The following is a 22,897-nucleotide window of genomic DNA, read 5'->3' as shown; positions in this document are numbered from 1 at the left end:
CATACCCTTTCAAATTCCGTCGGAATTTTTCGATTATACTGATCTGGTGCAGTGATATTGCATTTTAAATATAGGCTAAGTTGAAATTTATGTTTCAGCCGTGGTTTGAGAATGCAAGGCGGCGCGACGTTTTCCCATTATAACTGCAGCTTTTGTTTATATCAGTAATGACATAGGATAGAGGGGGAGAGAATGAAAAAAATCGGTATCGTCACGACTTTAGCATGTCAGCTTTCTCGTTCACTGTGGAAATCAATCGTCCTATTTTTTCATTGTACGGTTTTACCTATTTTATTCTTAGCCATATTTTCTGTTTACATTTGAAAATTAGCGGTAATAAGCTTTTGTTAGATTTTCTTTTCTGAATTTGAAGTCCGAAACGAATACTCATACGGTACTTAACTGCATTTGAGGTCACACGCATTGTGACTCTTATAAACGAAGGACACAGTCAACGCAGTTTGGCTAGAGAATACAATGTGTCTGTGTTTGTTATAAATCGTGCTTGGCAACGATATCAAGAAACCAATGATGTTCAGAGACGGAGAGGGCAAGGTCGCCGGAGAATCACGAATTCCCGTACGGATCGAGCATTAGTCCAAAATGCTCGTCGAAATCCGTTTGTGACTAGGAGACTGTTGTGTGATTCACTTCCTGACCAAAGAATAAGTCTGGACACTGTAGGTAGACGGTTACGGGCGGCTAATTTACGTGCTTCAAGACCTGCACGTGTGCCTCTAGTAAGTGAGCGTAATCGTCTTCAGCGATTGCAGTATGCTCGTCAACATGTCACTTGGCGTCCGAGGCAGTGGGCTTGTACTTGGTTTTCTGATGAGTCACGTTTTTGTCTCTACGGAAATGATGCACGTATGCCGGTCAATCGGCGTCCAGGAGAGCGTTATCATCCACACTACATTCAGCCTGCAAGAGCTTACAGTGGCGGATCCATAATGGTATGGGGTGCCATATCAATGAATAGTCGCTCACCTCTTGTCATTATTCGTCGCGGAACATTAACAGCACAGCGTTATATCAACGAAATATTGATACCACAAGTGCTACCCTTAAGAAGAAGATTTGGAAGAACATTCATATTCATGCAAGATAACGCACGTCTACACGTTGCCAAGATCTGCAAAGACTTTTTCATAGCTAACGATATCACTTTGTTAGCACACCCGCCTACCAGCCCGGACTTAAATCCGATTGAGCATGTTTGGGATATGCTCGGTCGAAGTCTTAGACAAAGGCAGCCGCATCCATCGAATCTGGAAGAACTTAGCCAGGCCCTAATTGAGATGTGGGATGAAATACCGCAGGATAGTATTCGTCGATGCATTAGTATGAGACAGCGGTTACAAGCAGTATGTCAAGCGAATGGTCGTAATACGCGCTATTGATGATAAACCAAAACTGTATTGTCAAAATTTTACTTTTGAAAAGAAATGCAAAAATTAAAAAAACAAGGAAAAATTGGAATTAATAACACAAAAAATATCTCCCCCCTCTCCATACACACACGCTTCCTCCTACACAAACCTATTCTTTCTCTTACACACACAGACGCGCGCACACAGGTTCAAACACATTCTAAAAATACGAGAATCGAATGATTGTAACAAATTTCAACTTAGCCTATATTTAAAATGCAATATCACTGCACCAGATCGGTATAATCAAAAAATTCCGACGGAATTTGAAAGGGTATGGTTTCTGCTTCAAGGTATCAAATGGTGCCACTTGAATACCACCATTTGAAGGTTTTATCGCGCTTTGTTTACAACTTTCATTTTCGCAGATTTGTATGATGTCAGTTAATGCAAAAATAAATAGGGTGGAAGAGTCTCCTTATGATATCTGATAATACAGTGTCGAAGCTGACTGTTTGACCTTTAATTTGCATTTCTTTGAATTCCTGTAAGTGGAACTGGTCGCTAAATACAGGTCATGAAAGTTGAGAATGATTTGTTTACTTTAAACCTTAATAACTCGGTCAAAAAAAATCACACAAGGTGTTTGAAGAGAGGGAATTAAAGCTAAAGAAACAGATTTTCCTGTTTAATTGTTACAGCTACGAAAAAAAATTCTGCTGAGCCGACAGAGACAGAGATATTCGATTGAAAAAATTACAATTACTGTTCATATTTCTTCGAAGCTACATAACTTCAAAATTTTAATAAATTTGAAAATTCCTCACACAGGTTTCGAAAGAGGACTATTTGCTCTTTTACCTGCTATATTGCTCACTTCAATACAATTTTTCGGACCGAAGTTACGTCCATTCGAAGTTCGCATAATTTCTACGTAAAAAGTGGGTGTTCCTCTAATTTTGCGAGGGAGTGTAGTTAATAATCGTATCTGGTACTGCTTTCCTATCATCGTGCGCAGCGGCCAAGATGGATGTAATTTGATTCAATCGCCATTTTTTTGAACAGGGGCAAGTTAGGGCACGCGATTTTTTCTGATTCTGATAGAGGAAGGTTCACTCTTTCCTGCAGTAACAATTAAACATGTGGCAAGTTGAGGCATTTTATTAAAATCAAACGCAAAGTTGAGATTTTAGTTAAATGTACTTCGTTTCAATCAGATCCTATTATTTAAAAAGTTGTTAACATTTTAACTTATTTTATGCACTGAATAGAATCTATACTAATCTAGTAAACTTTGTAATTCATTTGAATTTTATCTTTCCGAGTAAAATTCATTAGAATCGTACATTGAAGTTACGGATAATATCATCAGCGTTTCGTTTTGACAAATTTCTACTGACTTTGAGTGTGAACCACGGCAAAACGGAACCAAATATGAAAAAACGGATTACACTGCGTTAAACTACAGTTTATTTTCTATCGATGTATGTAAATAGTTTTTCAATTTTCGAATTCACGAAATTCGACTTTTGATCGCCGAAAGTCGTTTTGTCCCACTGTGCGCCGCCGAAGGCATCACTGATCTGCCAGCCACTGTCGGGGATACCCCAGACGGCTTCCTGACCGCCGCCGGGCCGGACCATACGCTTGCCGGGTGTCCGCCGGAGCAATGGTTTTCCCACTGTCGGGACGAACGAGACGCGCATCGCGACCGTTCACCCCAGATGTGACATCCGACTCCGCAAACGACCTAGCATCCCTGCTACCCTACCGAACCGCCGCGACGGCTGGACGTCTCTCTGCGTAAGAGACTCCAACGGAACTTGGTTTCCGTACCATCATAATTGGACGTCTTTTCGCACGAGAGACTCCAACGGAAACTGTTTCCCGAAAAAACCATTATCACACGATTAATCAATCGCTGATGGGCGCCCCACCTCGTGTACACGAAATCATTCATAACACACGCGACACACTCACACACAAAACACATAATTCAAATTCAAGGGTTTGTTACGCCTTCCGGCTTTTTCCCTTTTTCAAATAACAAAATCAAGGGTTTTTTATGCCTTCAGGCTTTTTCCCTTGTTTAATACGAAAATAAATCATCACTTTTTATACCGGATCAATCTTGACTCATTATTTAATAAACCAGCTTCGATTCATCCCAAACATCCTACATATCAAAACGTAAAATAATTACGACAGTTCCCCGAATTTCCACCCGGCCTTATCGCTCTCAAATGTTTAGAAAACTCGAGAGCCGAAGCTAAAGGGGGAACGAATTCGAGAGCTGAGATCGAGAGGACAGTCATTCTCGTTCCAGCCTTCTTATGCCGGCAGTACACGCTCGCCGAGGCGATTCGAACGCGAGATCTCCCGAGGCGAGAGTCCCGAGACCCGAGATCCGAGAGCACCGTGTACACTCTCGCGAGGGCTACCCGTGTACACCTCGTGTCGGCTTCGTTTCCTTTGACTCGCCCTGAAAGCTCGCGTCTAGGCCGAGCGCTCCGAGCACGAGGCGAGAGGACACGAGGCGAGGCGAGACCATCAAGTACATGCTCGTGCTCGCCTGGTCTCGGGTTGCCTCGGCGAGCGTGTACTGCCGGCATAACATAGTATACGAGTCACCTTCCGAGGGAATCGCTCTCCCTTTTCGTCGGTGCAGTGACGTACCTATTCTCGGACGTTACACTTTATCAGAAATTTCCAGTTTATTCTACACAAAACAAAAGGCAATCGGCAGTTATTCTTTTGTCTCAACAAAAGCAATGTTTACTAACGCGCAAAATGGGTAGAACAGGTAAAGAAACGTCAATTGAACTACAAAAATTGGTTATAAGTCATCATGAAGGTGGAAAAAGTTTACAAGAAATTAGTAGTATTGTAAAAAGAAGTCGGCCTACTATTCAATATATTATAAAAAGGTATAAGACCGAAAATAGATTAGAAAGTAAACTTCGAAATCTCAACAGAAAGTTACTAACTGATTGTGACGAACGAAATATTTTAAAAGAAATTAAGATAAATCCTAAAATTAGTGCTCCGAAATTTGCGTGAAAGTTAGAAAATCAAATAGGTAAAAAAGTTAGTAATAAAACCGTTCGCTGCGTTTTAAGGAAATATGGATTTAATGGAAGAGTCGCCAGGAAGAAGCCATACATTAGTCAACCAAATAGACGAAAACGTTTACAATTCGCAAATGAATACATAAAATGGACATACGAAACGTGGAAGCGTGTTATTTTTTGCGATGAGAGTAAATTTAATGTCTTTCAATCTGATGGTAGGCAAATTGTATGGCGGAAACCAAATACATACCAGCCTTGAGAAGTCAGCCTACAGTGAAATACGGCAGTGGGCACGTCATGGCCTGGGAGGGTTTTTCCGCCACTGGAGTTGGAAATTTGCACATTACAAATTGAAAACAAATTAAAACAGATTTTTGGCGGTAAGTACCAATTTTCCACTTTTCTATATGATGCAAATGGGTTAATTGTCCATCTACTGGGCTGCTTACCCTACTGTAATTATTTTAGAACCAACTATCAAAACAAGCCCCTCACTCATTTTAGTCATTATTACCTTATATGTACATATTTATTTGAGAAAATGTTGTTCTTTGTAGGATACGAAAATTCCTATTGTAAATTAGGCATAATGTCTGCAAATTATAAAGTATCTGACAACGACTGTGAACGCCTTCTCCTCTACTGCTTTAAATCTTCATTTTCCCTGATTTCAGAGGCGAGTGTAGGAATAAAAGTTATTTCTCATAATTCTTTTTATTAAAATTTATATTTTTGTACTGAATAATTAATAAGTTAAAATCAGAAAACTAAATTAAGGGAGCAGTGGAATTTGTGAAGTCCTTCGAGGTTTGTAAAAATATAAGTGGTTGTGTAAACGTGGCAAAAACCTATGGACGTCTTTCATGGGTGGTCCTTTCGGTTCTTGGTTGACACGAATGATCTTTTACTTCAAAAAAGTGTTAAAAACCTAAGAAATACTTAACGCAATTAAAATCACCACCGACAGCCCCCACGACATTTAATTTGTTGTATTAATTAAAGTATTCACTGCATAAATCATACCATCTGCTTGCATGTTCTCCATAAACATATTTATAAAAACTTAATTATGATAGTATTTTTTATCAGAAAAGATTGTGTGCCAAGATCTTAAAGAACGGTATAAATGTCCTTAATTAGTAACTTCAAAACTTTCTTATTCGACGTAAAGTTTGTCAACGAAAGTGTCTCGTAAGTTGTAACCGTCAACGAAACTTTAATAAAAGCGTGATCGTAAAATGGATTAAATTAAAATTTAATAACTCTCTTGATCATGTAAGATTCAAGAGAAATAATATTATTTTTGCGTGTATTCGTGTTTAATTTCATTTTTCATTGTACCCACGGAATAAAATTAAATCAGATAATATACAGGGTGATTCTCTCGCAACGCAACACAAAAGCCGTGCCGCACAATGGAACCCCTGCTGTTCCGTTTCTTGTCTTCGTCTCAGCCAGAAACACACACAAAGCAGTTTTGGGTCCGGCGATATGGCCCCTGGGTCTCCTTACCAGCAGAAACAGCAGGGTTCCATTGTGCGGGACGGCTTTTGTGTTGCGTTGCGAGAGAATCACCCTGTAGATATGTACGTGCAGAAGTAAATCATTTAATTGGTAAGCAAAATATTAATTAAGCTTCTGCTTGAAAAACCAGAAATACGATTTGTAAAATACTAAAAAAATAAGTTCCTTTTGTAGAAGAAAGGAGTTTTTTAAAATATGATTAATTGAATAAAGTTTACCGAGGGTGTAGAAAAAGACATTTTTGATAATTCCTCACTCACATGTAAAACTATAGTTCTAACGTCATTTAGTTTCAGACGAGAGACATTATTTGAAATTATTAAAAATTACGAGAATGTAGTGATAGTTAAGTGCATGAAATCCCAGTAAATAGTTTGAAAAGAGCTCCAAAAAAGCTTTATAGCTTTTTGATGTTTTTGAGCAAAGCTTAGTAATTTTACTAATAATGTTGAAGTTTGCAACGAAAAATCGGCGGAAAAAGATAATAATGAAAAAGCTTGTAATGATGAATTATTCAAACATATTCCTCTTAGTAATTTCAGAATGTTGAATATTAAAAATAAATTTAACGAAAAACGAATTCTCATATATTAATGAATACTTATTATACGTGGTAGTTCCACTAACTGAAGCAAGAGGAAAGAGATATGTATTATGAACTCGTTCTTCCATGCTTATTAACTTTGCTGCGAGAATTACGTCTATAATTAAAAGAATGAAAGTACTGTTCTAAATTGGCACGTATTCTCTCACAGAGCTCTGAAAGAAGATTTTGTAACTTTTTAAATTTATCTTTCTGTGTTAAAGAGAAGAGTGCATTACTGCAATGTAGTGGCCGAGTTTTAAAACTTTGTGATTTAGTTGTATGATGTACAATTAAACTCATTATTCCGAAAAGTAACAAATTATTCGACAAAATGTTGAAATGTATAGTTAAGTATATAGAATTATAATGTAAGATTATTGTTCTTCTGCAGCAGCTTTACTATCTACATACATAAATTTTAAAATTATTACCTGCTGATTTACGTACGCGTATGCAATCATATTATTTTACTAAATATTTTTATATTATATAGTTTTCATCATTTATAGAATAAACAATTAACGATTAATGATATACGATTGCTTAGAACATGAACACCAGGTCAACTTTGGCGTAACTAGAACCTTCTTCTAAAGTGAACTATGTCCTTTATGAATTTTGAAATATTGAGAAATTGAAATTTTAAAGATTTGTAATTCTGAGAATCTGAACTGTAGAAAAATCTGATATTTTGAAATCTTAAAACTTTAGAAAAGTGGAGGTCTACATTTTTGTAAAGGGGCCACCACTCCACATTTTTAACACGTTCAACCCGGCGTGGACCACCACCAGTGGCCCATAAGCTGTGCTTTTATTTGACAGCGTGAACCACCAGTGACCCACCTTCCACACTTAATCTTCCATCTCGAGGATCCATCTGCCTCTACCCGTCGTCGTTCAGCTCAATTAGGCATCGCCTGAACATCGCTTCAGAAGATTCTGAAACTAGATTTAAAGCTGTTTCCATGCAAGATCCAAATGGTCCAAGATTTATTACCCCGAGATACTCAGCAACGCCTACAGTACGCCTTTTGATTTCAATACCTAGCCAGACACAACTTTTTGAACAACTTGATAATGAGTCTCGCGTCTCGCGATTTACATGATTTGCTCGAGCAGTTAACTTTGAATTTGGCGCTGCGCGGAGGTGCATGCAGGAACGAAGTCACGCGGCGATGCGCAGGCGCGAGCGGCGAGTCGGCGGCGGGGTATAGTCCGGGACTCGGCCCACGCATTGAACCGTGATCGGTGCCTTGTGCGAGTTGCTCTTCCTGGTGTTTTATTGTGCATTTGGTTTTACCGAAGTGTGATTTGATCTTTGAATTCTGGACTGGTGGTGTTCGTTTGACGGGCGCTGTAGCGATCGGGCATGAGTCCTATTGTGTGTGAAGCACTAGGTGCTGTTCATTTGTCTGCACGGCCCGGCGATCTCGTGGGAGGTTTCAGACGGCTACCTGTGTGCAGTTGTTGAACGGCACAGTTCGGCGATCGGCTGGTCCTGCCCACCTGACTAGCCGTGCAGTTGGTGGCGCGTGTACACTGAGTTGCATTGAACTTGTCGCAGTGAAGTTGGCCACGCATTCACTCACCGACGCGGCGTGAATGCGTTAGTGAATTTGTAGCCAACTTCACTGCGACAGCTTCGATGGGACTCAGTGTAACATTCCCGTCGAGATTTGGACGATATAACCGACGGTTCAACAATTACAGGCCGATTTGACCCATTTCACGCTGTAATCGCACTCCCTTGCACGATTTTGCTCCGGCTTGTGTCGTTTTGCACTCTGAATTGCATTGAACTTGTCGCAATGAAGTTGGCTACAAATTCACTAACGCATTCACGCCGCAGCGTCGGTGAACCGATCTCGCCATTGGCTCACCGACGCGGCGTGAATGTGTTAGTGAATTTGTAGCCAACTTCACTGCGACAAGTTCAATACAACTCAGTGTACACGGTCATTTTGTCCTCGTTGCCGGGACGCCTCCTGTGATCAGGATTTGTTGGTTTTGAGAGAACCACGACGATTTGTTGCGAGGTCGGCGAGACACCATCCCGCTACGGTTTGTAAGAGAGCTCTCGATCGTGCGTTATTATTAATCATTGAATGATCATTCAGTTGCATGCTAGTTTATAATCTCAAGTTTTTTCATAAGGTTTATATTTTTATATGTTTTTTTGTATTACTTTTTGTTGAAGAGTAATGGTAAAATCTTGTGTTGGCAACACGTGCGCGTTGCCTGCGCTCTTTTGTCTACTTTCTTTTTTTTCGCGCCATCGTTCTGTTTTCTATGCATGTAAGCTCACGTGTTAGTAAGCGTCCCTTTTGTACGTTTAAGTTAAGTTCAGATATTAAAACTGCTTTGAACTTCTAAGTGTGGTGTTTATTCCGCGCAACTTTTCACTGCCAAATTTCATCAGGTTATGGGCCCAGTCCCATCGTTTTTTGGGTTGTATATAAAAGGGCGCGAATACCGTCGTTTTTGAGGTTATTAGAAGCGTGGGTCGGCCGGAAAAACAGGCGAGATGGATACGGCAAATACTGTCACGAGTTTAAAGTTAACCGGAGGAGAAAATTGGGCCGTATGGAAGTTCCAGACTGAGGTCGTGTTAAAAGGAAGGGGACTTCACGATATTGTGGCAGGGCAGAGTCTAGAACCTGAGGCAGCAGGGGAGAAGGCAGAGTGGCTGAAAAGGGATGCGAAGGCACAGGAGATCTTGGTTACGAGAATTGAGCAAGGGCCGCTTACACATTTACTGTCATGTACCAGTTCGAGGGAGATGTGGTCAAAATTAAAGTCCGTGTACGATAAGGAGTCGGTAGTTAGTGTGCATTTGTTGCAGCAGAAGTTTTCATGTGCGAGCATAAAGACGAATCAATGTCGGGTTTTTTATCGAAGCTCGAAGAAATACGGACAAAACTTAAGCAGGCCGGGGAGCCTATTTCAGACAAGATGCTCATGACCAAGATATTGATGTCGCTGCCAGAACCCTACAAGCATTTTCGATCAGCGTGGGAGTCAGTTCCACTAGAGAAGCAGACAACCGAAGAGCTTACATCAAGGCTCTTAATTGAAGAGGAAAGAGTAAGCTCAAGCGAAGGTGAAGCAGTAGCCTTGGCGGGAACTAGCAGCAGCAGGAGCGTAAATAAGAAAATGAAATGCTTCGCATGTGGAAAAGAAGGGCATCTAGCAAAGTTTTGTTTCAGTAAAGCAAAAGGAACTAAGAGCTGTTATTACTGCAAGAAAAAAGGGCACATCGCAGAAAATTGCTTCTTAAAAAGGAAGAAGGAAAGTGAAGAAAAGAAGAAAGACAAGAAGGAAGAGAAGAAAGAAGAAGTAAACGCTTTTGTGGGAACCAGTGCTCAGAAAAATGACTCAATGAAGAATGTTTGGTACATGGATACCGGTGCGAGTGAGCATATGTGTGGAAACAGGAAGCTGTTTAAATCATTAAGTGAGAAGCAATGCTGCAGTAAAGTGAGAGTCGGTGACGGAAACTTGCTAGAAGTAAGGGGAATTGGTACTGTGGCGTTAAATGCATGGAACGGTCAGAGGTACATAAAGACAGTTTTATCCGGCGTACTGTATGTTCCCGAATTAAAATTTAACCTGTTCTCAGCTGGTCACGTGTTAGATAAGGGATACTTTTTAGTGTCAAACAATGAACTATGTGAGTTTCTAGATGGTCATGGTGAAGTACGTGCAATAGCAAAACGAGAAATAGACTGTTTAGGATGGCCTTTGTGCTAGAAGAGGAAACTGAAGCGCAACCAGCTGGCTTCGAAGATGAACAGGGTGTGGAACGCAGCACATTTGACATCTCGGAATGTCATTTGGGTAAGAAGATTGAGAACTTATCTGTGTGGCATAAAAGACTTTGTCATCAGAACTTGGAGCATGTAAAAGGTATTTTATTGAAAAGTAACATTAAGTTCTTTGACGACAGTGCCAGTTTTGTTTGCGAAAAGTGCTTGGCCGGTAAACAACACAGAACCCCGTTTCCTTTAAGCAGTTCGAGAGCATCCAAAAGACTTGAGTTGGTGCATGCCGACGTTTGCGGACCCATGGAGCAGACTTCCCTGGGTGGGAGCAAGGTATTTTCTTCTATTGAAAGACGATTATTCAGCGTATAAAAGTATATTCTTTATCAAGAACAAGAGCTATGTAAAGACATGTATAGAAAAGTTTATAGCGCGTGCGGAAAGAGAAACTGGATGTAAATTAAAAGTTTTAAGGACGGACAACGGGCTCGAATTGTCAATTCGGAACTAAAAGCCATGTTGGAGAGTCGAGGTATAGTCCACCAAAGAAGTGTCGTGTACACCCCGCAGCAAAATGGTCGAGCAGAGAGGGAGATGCGAACATTAGTGGAGGCGGCTCGTGCAATGATTGATGGAATGCATAAGAAGTTTTGGGCGGAGGCCGTGAACACGGCTGTGTACACGATTAACAGGACAGGTCCAAGCCCAGTGAAGGGACTAACACCTTACGAAGTATACCATAACAGCAGCGCAGCCTTGGAGTTGTTTAGGAATTTCGGATCGCAGGTGTCTGTGCACATACCAAAGGAAAAACGCCTGAAGTGGGACCCAAAAAATGTCAAGGGTTTGTTAATTGGCTACGGGGAAGAGGTAAAAGGATACCGAATCTACTTCCCGAAGAATAATAAAGTAGAGATACACCGGGATGTAATATTTCTACCGCAGAAGATGGCAGAGCTGGATGAAGAAAAGCTAGAAAAAGAAAGGTTTGTGACCCAAGTTTGTGAGCAGGAAACAGATAGCGAGGACCAAGATGCGAGTGAAGAAAATGAAAACAGAGAAAATGAAGAAGAGCAGATGGAGCAAAGTGATGAAGACGCAGGCGACGTTTTCGAAGAGGCCCTCGACACCAGCACCCACGAAAGAAGTGAGGAAACGAGGCGAAACCTAAGGCAGAGAAGCGATTTGAAGATGCCAGCTCGCTTTGAGGATTTTTATACAAGTCTGTTAACCACAGAGGAAGATCCCAAAACCTACGACGAGGCAATGTCGAGCAGAGACGCAGAAAAATGGAAAAAGGCTATGGGGGCTGAGATACAAGCATTGTTAGAGAACGAAACATGGAAGTGTGTGAGGAGACCCAAAGACAAAGTGAATATTATAGACTGTAAGTGGGTGTTTAGGCGTAAAAGAAATGAAAGCGGAGACATAACTTGTAATAAGGCCAGACTGGTTGCTAGAGGTTTCCAGCAGTCAGACGTATCCCTTTCAGATATTTACAGTCCTGTAGCAAGGTTATCATCTGTTAGAATGTTATTGGCTTTTTGTAACGAATATGATACCCCTATTCATCAGTTAGATGTTTGTAGTGCCTTTTTATATGGGGAAATAGAAGGGGATGTATATATTTCTTTACCAGAGGGATGTGAAGGCGTTATAACGGATAAAGAGCGTGTTTTAAAGTTAAACAAATCCTTGTATGGCCTGAAAGGTTCACCCAAAAATTGGAACAAAAAGTTTCATGAGGTAATGCTAAAGTTGGGCTTTGTTAGACCAGAGCATGAATATTGTCTTTACATAAGAACAGAAGGAAAGTATAAAACTCTTTTGTTGCTGTACATTGATGATCTGCTGTTGGCTTCGAAGGATTGTAAGGACATAGAGCATGTTAAAAGGATGCTAAATAACCATTTTAAAATGAAAGACTTGGGGGCAGTTAGACAATATTTGGGCATGTCTATAGTACAAAATCTAGAAAAAGGGGAGGTAATAATAAATCAGACAGCATATCTGGAAAGTTTGCTCACTAAGTGTAACATGAAAGACTGTAAACCCATTTCTACACCGATGGTAGAAAATTTTGATCATAGCGTGCTAAAAAGAGCAAAATCAGAGAGTCAGAAAATTGAAAGTAGATGTAGAATGGTTATAGGTTCATTAATGTATGCAATGTTATGTTCACGACCGGATCTATGTTTGTCAATTAGTATATTGAGCAGGTACCAGTCCTGTGCCAGTGAGGATCTGTGGTCAGCGCTCAAGCGAGTATTGCGTTATATTAAGGGTACCATAAAGTTAAGCTTAATTTTTAGAAAAAGTGAAACAAGCAATGTCAACAAAATAATAGGTTTCGTTGACGCTGATTGGGCGGGCGACAAGGTAGACCGAAAGTCAACTGGTGGCTATTTTTTTAAAGTCTTCGGCTGCAGTGTATCATGAGCTTCTCGTAAGCAATCAACCATTGCCTTGTCATCGACCGAATCAGAGTACATAGCTTTAGGTTTGGCTACTAGTGAGGCCTGTTTGATAAGGAATTTGTTTTTCGACTTGGAAGAAAAATGGATAACCGTAAAGATATTTGAAGACAATCAGTCTGTGATCAAAGTATGTAAAAATCCTGAGTTCCACCACAAATTGAAGCATGTAGACATTAAGATGCATTTTGTCAGAGACAAAGTGTCCAATGATATAATATCTATTGAATACGTTAGCACTAATGAGCAAATTAGCGATGTACTGACAAAACCTTTGGGTAGAATCAAGTTTGAAAAGTTTCGTGGTGGCCTAGGTTTAAAATAAGTCTTTTGTGTGTAAAATTTCAGGGGGTGTACAGATTTACCATTAAGGGGGTGTGTTGAAGAGTAATGGTAAAATCTTGTGTTGGCAACACGTGCGCGTTGCCTGCGCTCTTTTGTCTACTTTCTTTTTTTTCGCGCCATCGTTCTGTTTTCTATGCATGTAAGCTCACGTGTTAGTAAGCGTCCCTTTTGTACGTTTAAGTTAAGTTCAGATATTAAACTGCTTTGAACTTCTAAGTGTGGTGTTTATTCCGCGCAACTTTTCACTGCCAAATTTCATCACTTTTATTATATATTCATTTACTATGATTTATTTGTTGGGACCAGGCTTTTTCCCCACTTTCGACTGGGGTTTTTTACAGCCGGTACGCGTAGAGTTTTTGGGTTTTGATTGATCAAAGTTGTTTTTCTTTTTTCTAACCGTATCTATCTTGTTTTATTTATTACCGGTGACGCCAATTCCACCTCATTTCCATCCTCACTCTGTTGCTTTTCCTAATAGTCGGAACAATGAGTGATGAGGCCAAACAAAACTGCAGATTTTGGATCTACTGAGAATCCGAGGGAATTACAGCATCAATTGCGTTATGAGTACATAACCGTAAATGTGGTATGCGTGAGTGGGTAGAAACTACGTCGAATGGGGTATAGGTAACTAAGGTTAGCAACAGTTGCCGAGTATGTCATGGCGAGGAAGAGAAGCGATATTGAAAAAACAAATATATGGGCAACTAGCTGCGTAATTGAAACAAAAGGGAGTGCATTATTATTAGCAGTTTAGCTTATTCTCAATATATCCATAACAATTGTATCTCCAAAAATGCACTGTTTGGTGCGGTGTTATAATTGGTTCCTATTTTTTGAAAATGAGGAAGGTCAGCCAGAATGAATCAATGGGGCCCAGTATAGGACAATGATTGAAAAATTTTTACGCCCAACGGTCGAAGATAATCAGAAAACATGGTGCCAACAAGATGGAGCTATTGCTCACACTGTCAGGGCGACGACAGACCTACGAAACAATTTCGCCAAACGAATAATTTCAAAAAATACTGAATTTGTTTGGCCTCCGCATTCACCTGATTTGACGGCAGCGGAGTCCGCTTTTTGTGGGGTTACTTGAAAGAACAGGTTTAGGTAAATAAACCTCAAACAATTCAAGAACTTTTACTATTACCAATTATTTTATTGGAAAGTGCTAATATTCATCCTATTCTACGGGAATCATGTGTGTAATTTTTTATATCATTATTTTATTAATAAGAAGTTTGCAAAAGATATAGCCATATCTTTTCATTCTTATCATTTCTAGAAAAAAATGAATAATACTACATTTTTAATTCCTTAGGACGTGTGGAATATATTATGGAAGATATTTTCATTTCGAAAATTCACTTATTTTTATACACTTTCTTTTTAACTACCTAGATTATCAGGGACATAAAGAACCCTTAATACATCACGTTGAGTGACGTTAAGGAAAAAGTTTTTCAATAATCATCCATAACAACCAACGAGACTGAGATCGTAAAAACCATTTTAAACCGTTTCGAGTGCTCGCAAACGCTTGGCGTCGCAATGAGGAACGAGCTCTTTGAAATTCTCAGTGGAATATTGGAGAACTCGTAAACTTCAGCTTGGAATCAGTGAATCCACTACATTTAGAATGAAAATATTTGTGTTGTTGTTAAAAGCACATTTTCAGCTGTTAAATCTTCTTCTCGATTAAACAATTAGTATTTCTTGATGCTACCATTTTGTACACTTAAAAGAAAAATTATAATATAAAATAAATTTATAAATGCAGAAAATTAGAAAATCTGCACATATTTATTAATCAATGTCTACATTTATATACGACTTCAGCATAAACTAAATATATATAATTATTTACTACGATACATTTAAAAAATATTATATCGCGAGTTTAATTTCTTCATGTATGCATGTTTAATAAATATTTGTTTCTCATCAACCAAAGACGAGTGCCCTAAAATAGATAACTGCGTAGAAAATATATATTAAATATAAATATGTAGTAGTTTGTAAGTGACAGGAAGAGCAATTTTAGGGAGAGAAAAAATATGGCCGTTAGCACATGCAGATGTACAATATAATTGGCGAAAAATCCGACGGAATTAAAAGAAGTAAATGGAAGAATGAAAAAATTCCGAAAGAGTAGAGAATTACTGTTAAACGCAAGAAAAGTTGAAGATATAAAGCTTTAATAAAAAAGGAAGAAATCAAAAGAAAAAAAGAATAGAAATGGGCCGATAATGTGATAAAAGAAGTGAAAGAAGTAAAAGATTTCAAATGGCTTGGGTACCATACTGCAAAAAGAAATAGGATCGAAAAGGCATTTGAAAGAGACGGTCAAAAAAGCTACGACAGCCATAAAAGAGACACAAGAACAGGGAGAAGAAGATTTAAAAACAATTGTTAGAAAGGAGAATGGACAGCGAGATGGACAGTCAGAGAGTTTAGAAAAATTACTAAGTACATGAAGTACACTGTTAGGTTAAAAACTCCTAGGCGTTTTCCACGCGTAAGACTAATTGTAAGCTTCTGTTTAGTGTAAATCACAAATCAAGATCTACTATTAATTTTGGAAACCGTATAAGTCATTCAAAAGTTTACAAAACATATTTTCATACAAAAGACTAGATACAATTTTAATTAAAAACCAACATCACTTAAAATTAATCCAAATTTTCCAATAAAGCCATGGAATATACCTGATGAGAAATTGTTGAAGGTGTTTCATTACTTGTTGGGTTAGTTTGTTCAAATATCGTATGGGGGATGGGGACATTCATGGCGTAATTGTCCCATCTATAATTCGCAAGGTTCGAGTGACCTATATATGCAGAAGCGCGTAACCGTCTCTCTCTCTCTGTGCGTGTGGGACTCGATGAAAGCAATCGGAGCGTTAAAGTCTTGTAATTTGCCAAAGTTAAAAGTTTTCCTTTGCGTTATCGAATTGGTTTATGTTGAGCAGGAGCATCGAAGGGAGTTTCAAAAACGACCACCAACTAGTGATATAATACAGGCTTTAATGACACGTTTAGTGAAACACAAAAATATAGCTCGCGACACGTTTCGACCATTTAGAAGACAAAAAAGCGGCAGCGCCTCCGCCGCTGTCTAACCGCGTATAGGGGAAAACAGAATTCCCCAATAGTTTATATATACATATATATGTTCCTAATATATTATTAATATATATTACTATTAATATATTATTCTTTCATTTCTCAATACGTCGTAAGTTTTATTCTACTTTAAAGACAATTATCCCAACCACCAAACACGCGTCTACTTCAACATTACTCCTTATCGTTAAAGTATCTCTTGAATTGTTAAGAAGGTAAATTGATTAATGTACAAAAGAAAATACTAATTGATTCTCTTCAAAAAAAATCAAGGGTATTTGCGTTTACTTATAAAAAAAAATTATCTAGAGATACAGTCGGCGAAATTTCCGTAATTTCACTAACTATTTTGTCTGCTTCTGATTGTTATCGATGAAGTTTTTAGTTGCTACCAACTGGAATAGTTAGATTCATTGTTTTTCTGATTGCAATTGTTTTTTTTTTTTCATTAGTACTTTTTATTAATACGTACAATTTTAGTTATTACGATAATATTTGATAATTGTGTTGCAAATTACCATAGTTCCAGCTGATACAGTTACTCACAAAATTGAGCGTACACCTATGTAGTTAATAAAAACTTGTGGGAAAATGAACATAAACAGACATATTTAAAAGTAAAAACGCATTATACATTTTACTTGTATGTACATTTCAGCAGATAATCCGTGAAGAAATTTTTAAACAATATTAATTGTTTAAATATGTTTAACAAAAACTGCAAAGTATGCTTATTTTATCGTCACAAGATTGAGCGTACAGTTTATTAGTAACTTCATTCAAAATGTTCATTTTTCCACCAGTTTTTATTAACTACATTGCCCAGATAGCACACGATGTCTTAAAGACATCCATTTTACGACCATTTTAAGTCTGAACGTCTTACGACCTTACCTGGACGTCTTTACGATGTTTTGTCCCGAACATCGTACGGACATCTGAAATTCATGTCTTTAAGACGTCTTAAAAACGTACGAAACGAACGTCGTATCTGAATATCTGGAATAGATATCTTTAAGATATTTTAACGATGTCTCTGTGACATTCGTACGACGTCTTTAAGACATCCTGTTTTCTAACATAAGATGTTTACAGGACGTATTTCAGGCATTCGCAGGATTTTCAGACGTCCATAAGACATCTGAATATCTGGGACAGATATCCTTAAGACGTTTTAACGATGTCTCTGTGCTATCTGGGGGTGTACGCTCAATTTTGTGAGTAACTGTATATTCCTTCATTTTAACTGTATGTGAGTACGGTGTGTAGTATAGAAATGTAGTCATTTTCTTGTGTGTTAACCCAGATAAGCCTATATGCCTCTGTTCCATAAATTGAGATTTTAAACTAATTCCTGATTTCTCTGATAAATGGTAATGCGTTAGTTGTTTATAGTTACGATTAGCCTTCACGGTTAGCACGTCAATTTATTTTGTTTTCGATCGAAAAGTTATCATTTAAGGGGTAACACCATTGAAAGATGCTTTGAACCTTCTAGAATATGGGGCAAAAGCGTTATTACCTGAAAGAAATTTGTTTCCTTGAAATTTCGAGCTCTTTCCCAAGCGCGTCGGACTGCTTCGAAACGACTACCGGTGTCAAATTAATCCCTGTTGGGAAGGTACAACCTAATGTCCTACCTTTTGATTTCTAACTTCTCTAATAAACAATGGATGTCTTCAGAAAATAGCAACGAAAGCTTTAATGCTACCGTTTGGAATTTGGCTCCAGAATCTTATTCAAGCGGCAAAAAAGTCTTGAAAATAGCGACTGATATTGCTGTGTGCAATTTTAATGATGGCCTGATAAACATTCTCCGAATTATGAAAGCTTTGGAGATAGATATTGGTGTCCAATCATACAATTTTTGTCTGGAAGCCGACGCTAAGCGGATCAACCACGCCGAGCGCTCTTTGACAGATGCGACAAAAGAGGAACGCTTTACCTTACAATCTTCGAGGAAAGAGAATGAGGAAGAATATTTAAACATGGAAGGGCAGCTTTATGTTCATAACACATTTCAAAACTTTAAACGCGTTTTTCTCGAAACACGATTTTTCAAAACGGCACGCAGCATAACTCGAACAATTTTCATTCTTTTCATTCGAATTTTTAACAATATCTTTAAAATAACATTTCGAAGTGAAATACGTACGAGATTTTCAATAAGTTAATTTAAACATTACTTCAAATACTCACCAATCACACAAAAATCAATATTTTTAAAATCCCCTACGTATTTCACTAGCTATAAGCATGTAGATTAAGTGATATTGTTTTCTTTCTCATAGATTCAAATTTGCACCAGCTACACTGGGTGCCGCAGAGCGCTGAAAATTAAACATGCCTTGCTAGAATGGCTTCAGTGCCGCCATCTTTTAATATTTCTCAATTAAAATTTTGTTTTTAATACCTAAATATATGCTTAATAACTGTCCCCAATATTATTATTCTATTACCTTTCCTTCCATCCAAGAAAAATTGCCAAAAAAACGCTTTTTTTCGAACTGTTACAGTGGTGTTACCCCTTAAAAGATGAAGTGTATTCAACAATAGGCATGGATGAATTGACTGAAATCCTCACCGATAAGTAAATACTGTATATTTCCATTGTAGCGTCATTGTTTGGTGCGTTCGAGGAATTATAGGTCCTGGGGATTGCGTGTCCATGTTATATGTACTACGTCTAGAAGGGACGGTCGAGGCACGGCACTTCGAAGAGATACCGCGAGTGAAAAATGTGAACATGCAATAACGAGAATTTCACTATCATTACTTTTCAATTTATTTTTATGAAAATTATACCATTGGATTATTGAGATCCTTCTGATTAAAATGAGTCCAAACACGACATAAATCAGATCATATTTACGTTATCTAATAAATACATAATGAATCACATAGAGTAAATCATAATGAATCATGTAGAGTAAATATGGTTCAAATTATATCGTGTTTGGACTCATTTTAATCGGAAGAATGTCAGCTATCCATTGGTGCTACAATTATAAAGGTAAGACGAAAATGACTGAAAATACTGGTACTGGTATAAATGAGTGTGTGCGTCAGGAGGTCGGTTCGGGAATTGAAATATATAATAGAGCAGAGTGTTGTGTAACGAGAGAGCGTGAAATTGTGCGAGAGGTTAAAGAGCGAGTTTACTGTGGTTTCATTTTGTTTCTTTTCTATTTTTATATTATTAAATATTCTTGTTTTCTAAAATATCCCTATTTACTAAAAATCTCTACAAAGGGTCTAGCCGTATAAGCATAGTGAATCGGCCCCAGCAACAATTTCGGTTGATATTTATACCACATAATGCTTTTTGCCTAAACAACAATTGAGGGCATTTTCAAACCCCTACCCCCTCTGATAAGGGAGATATGAGGGTAAAACCCTAAAACTTTACTATTTTTTTTCTCGGAAACTATTTAAGATATTTGAACACATTAAAGTGCAAATAGCAGGTATTCATTAGCTGTATTTCATACTTTTTTTTCAACATTTTTATCCGTTGATTAAAGGTTGAAAATTAATAAATAAATTTTTGAAAGTGATTTTTATAAACAATCCCTTGAGTGACACCCACCGAAAAAATTAAGAATAATCCTTTACTATTTAGCTATTATCTGTAAAAGTTTCAAGAGTGTCGGATTGGTACATCATAGTTAAAAAAAAATAAAACCAATGCAACGCCCTTTCATAAGGCAAAGCCAGGCTGAACGCTAGAGGCGCTCAACCTAACCGACCTATAGGGGAATAGGAGGCCGCGCCGACCAGCCACGTTTCTCATACCAGAAACAGCTCTCAGAAAAGTATGAACTCTTCTTTCTCTAAACTGTGTGTTAGTTAACAGTCATTTATTTAAATAATATATTAATAATTTACATTTTTTAATTAAGTTTTCTAATCTCAACTTTTAACGTCAGTGTTTTCACGGTGTTCCTTGTTTTAAGTATGTGGGAGCCCTAAAAAGAGCTGATTGTGTTGTACGTTACAAATGGCTCCCTTATATAAATGCAACTAAGGTGTTTCTCGTTTTTAAGCCCTAAAACGAGCTGATTGTGTTATGTATCGCCAGATTGAAGTAGATGATTTGAAAAAGAATACTCGAAAACTTTTTTTAAAAGAACACGCTTATAAATAAGTTTTAATCTTCGTCGCTATTTTCATCAATAACTGGAATAATGTTAGTTTTATCAAATAAGTGAGTTAAAATTTATGACATAATTAACTCTTTTCAGGGCGCCCATATACTTAAAACGAGGAAGACTTTAGTTACAACTATTCACAGGTACCAGCTATAATTTAATTAAAAGTAACACGTACGTGAAAAGGTAAAGACGGAAATAGCTATAGAAGTCTATGTTCTTTACAACGTTGAATAGAATGATATTGCAGTTATACCTGTGATACCTTCTTCGACTAGTAAAAGGACAACTAATGGCATCTAACATAGTGCCATTGTTCAAGACATGATATAAATCTGTGATTTAGGGCTCTCACATATTTAAAACGAGGAACGCTGTGAAAACACGCTGTGAAAAATTTAAATTATTAATATATTATTTAAATAAATGACTGTTAACTAACACACAGTTTAGAGAAAGAAGAGTTCATACTTTTCTGAGAGCTGTTTCTGGCATGAGAAACGTGGCTGGTCGGCGCGGCCTCCTATTCCCCTATAGGTCGGTTAGGTTGAGCGCCTCTAGCGTTCAGGCTGGCTTTGCCTTATGAAAGGGCGTTGCATTGGTTTTATTTTTTTTTAACTATGATGTACCAATCCGACACTCTTGAAACTTTTACAGATAATAGCTAAATAGTAAAGGATTATTCTTAATTTTTTCGGTGGGTGTCACTCAAGGGATTGTTTATAAAAATCACTTTCAAAAATTTATTTATTAATTTTCAACCTTTAATCAACGGATAAAAATTTTGAAAAAAAAGTATGAAATACAACTAATGAATACCTACTATTTGCACTTTAATGTGTTCAAATATCTTAAATAGTTTCCGAGAAAAAAAATAGTAAAGTTTTAGGGTTTTACCCTCATATCTCCCTTATCAGAGGGGGTAGGGGGTTGAAATTGCACACAATTGTTGTTTAGGCAGAAAGCATTATGTAGTATAAATATCAACCGAAATTGTTGCTGGGGCCGATTCACTATGCTTATACGGCTAGACCCTTTGGGGGCTCATCCGCCCGTCCGTGCGAAAAAGTGATAGTTACTTTCGTTCGTAAAGAAAAAGTGATAATTATTTGAGTGATACAGTAAAGACTCGATAAGTGTTCAGAATTTGGGACCGGCGAGGAACATTTAGAGCCCCCGCAGACTACAGACTTTCTATCAGCCGATAGTTTGGTCAGGTTCTTAATCAGTATGAAGATGTATGCAAGTGCGCATATTACAACGATTCGGTATCGGCCGATAAATAAGTTTGATGGGCTACACGATTGCATTCAAACTAAACCATCGGCGAACTATTGGCCAACTGCTAATCAGTATGGCGGCTTGTAGCCGCGCGCACACTTGCCGATTATCTTTTTGCCGACTCGGCCGATTGTTGAATTCTCTCCGCAGTTGACTGTGACGGTCGTGCGCATTTTTTATGATGGCGTTGCCCAATTGTACTCCATCACTTATTGTGGAAACGACTATTATAAATTTAATAGAAGAGATTGAAAAAAAACCCGCGTTGTACAAAAAAAACTTGAAAGAATACTCTGATGTAAATCAGAAAAAAAAATTATGGTTGGAAGTGTGTGAAACAGTTATTCCCGATTGGAATCAGCTTAGTGCCGAGGATAAAACAAAACAAGGTATGTATCGATACATGTGTATTTTTATTTATTTACTTATTGTTGTTTATTTATTTACTTATTGTTTATTTACTCATTATTTATTTATTACACTTTGTTATATTGACACGGAATGGCGCCTCCAGGAGAAATAAAATATGACGACATGTACTGCCGCACGTCATTCATATTATTTCTTCCTCGGTTGTTTTCATTGATTGTTAAGTTAGTCATAGGACAACTGTAGAGAGTATCTGTGAATTTTACTCCATCTTTGATTCGTACATAATTATGAAGGACACAGCAAGCTTTAATAAAAATTGATGTTCACATCAATTGGGCGGTGAAAAATACGCCATTTGTTAGCGAGAATGCCGAAAGTACATTCAACCATGCGTCGAGCTCTTGTATGTCTATAGTTAAAAATTCGCTTGGTGTAATTTAAATTTCTTTTTGCATAAGGGCGTAATATGTGATTTCCAAGTCCAAACGCTTCATTGCCAACGACAGAGAATGGAATAACATTTCCGTCATCTTCATTGGGCAATTGCTTTCCGGAGGGAATATTTAATCGGTTCTCAGAAAGCCTTTTACCCATTTCAGATGTTTTAAATATTTCTGAATCACTAGCTGTTCCATAAGAACCAACATCTATGTATATAAATTTATAATCTGCATCTGTCCAAGCCATTAAAATGCAAGAGAAGAATTTTTTGTAATTAAAATATGATGACCCGGAATGTTCTGGTTGTATCATCCGTATATGCTTTCCATCTATCGCTCCAATTATGTTTGGGAAATTTGTGCGGCTATAGAATTCATCAGCAATTTTAAT

At 37.9% G+C, this 22,897-nt stretch overlaps 1 protein-coding gene across 1 annotated transcript; it reads left to right on the top strand.

Annotated features, from left to right (window-relative positions):
* Nucleotides 1-9,075: 9,075 nt before the first annotated feature.
* LOC123988147 lies at nucleotides 9,076-10,260 on the top strand. The gene is made up of 3 exons (XM_046287184.1): nucleotides 9,076-9,372; nucleotides 9,450-9,692; nucleotides 10,234-10,260. Exons 1-3 carry the CDS (start codon nucleotides 9,076-9,078, stop codon nucleotides 10,258-10,260), a joined length of 567 nt encoding a protein of 188 aa, XP_046143140.1.
* Nucleotides 10,261-22,897: the final 12,637 nt, after the last annotated feature.

The sequence above is a fragment of the Osmia bicornis genome, chromosome 9 (assembly GCF_907164935.1).
Source record: "Osmia bicornis bicornis chromosome 9, iOsmBic2.1, whole genome shotgun sequence".
Classification (NCBI taxonomy): Eukaryota; Metazoa; Arthropoda; class Insecta; order Hymenoptera; family Megachilidae; genus Osmia; species Osmia bicornis.
Note: the sequence above shows the minus strand (reverse complement) of the source record. Positions and strands in the feature narration are given on the sequence as shown.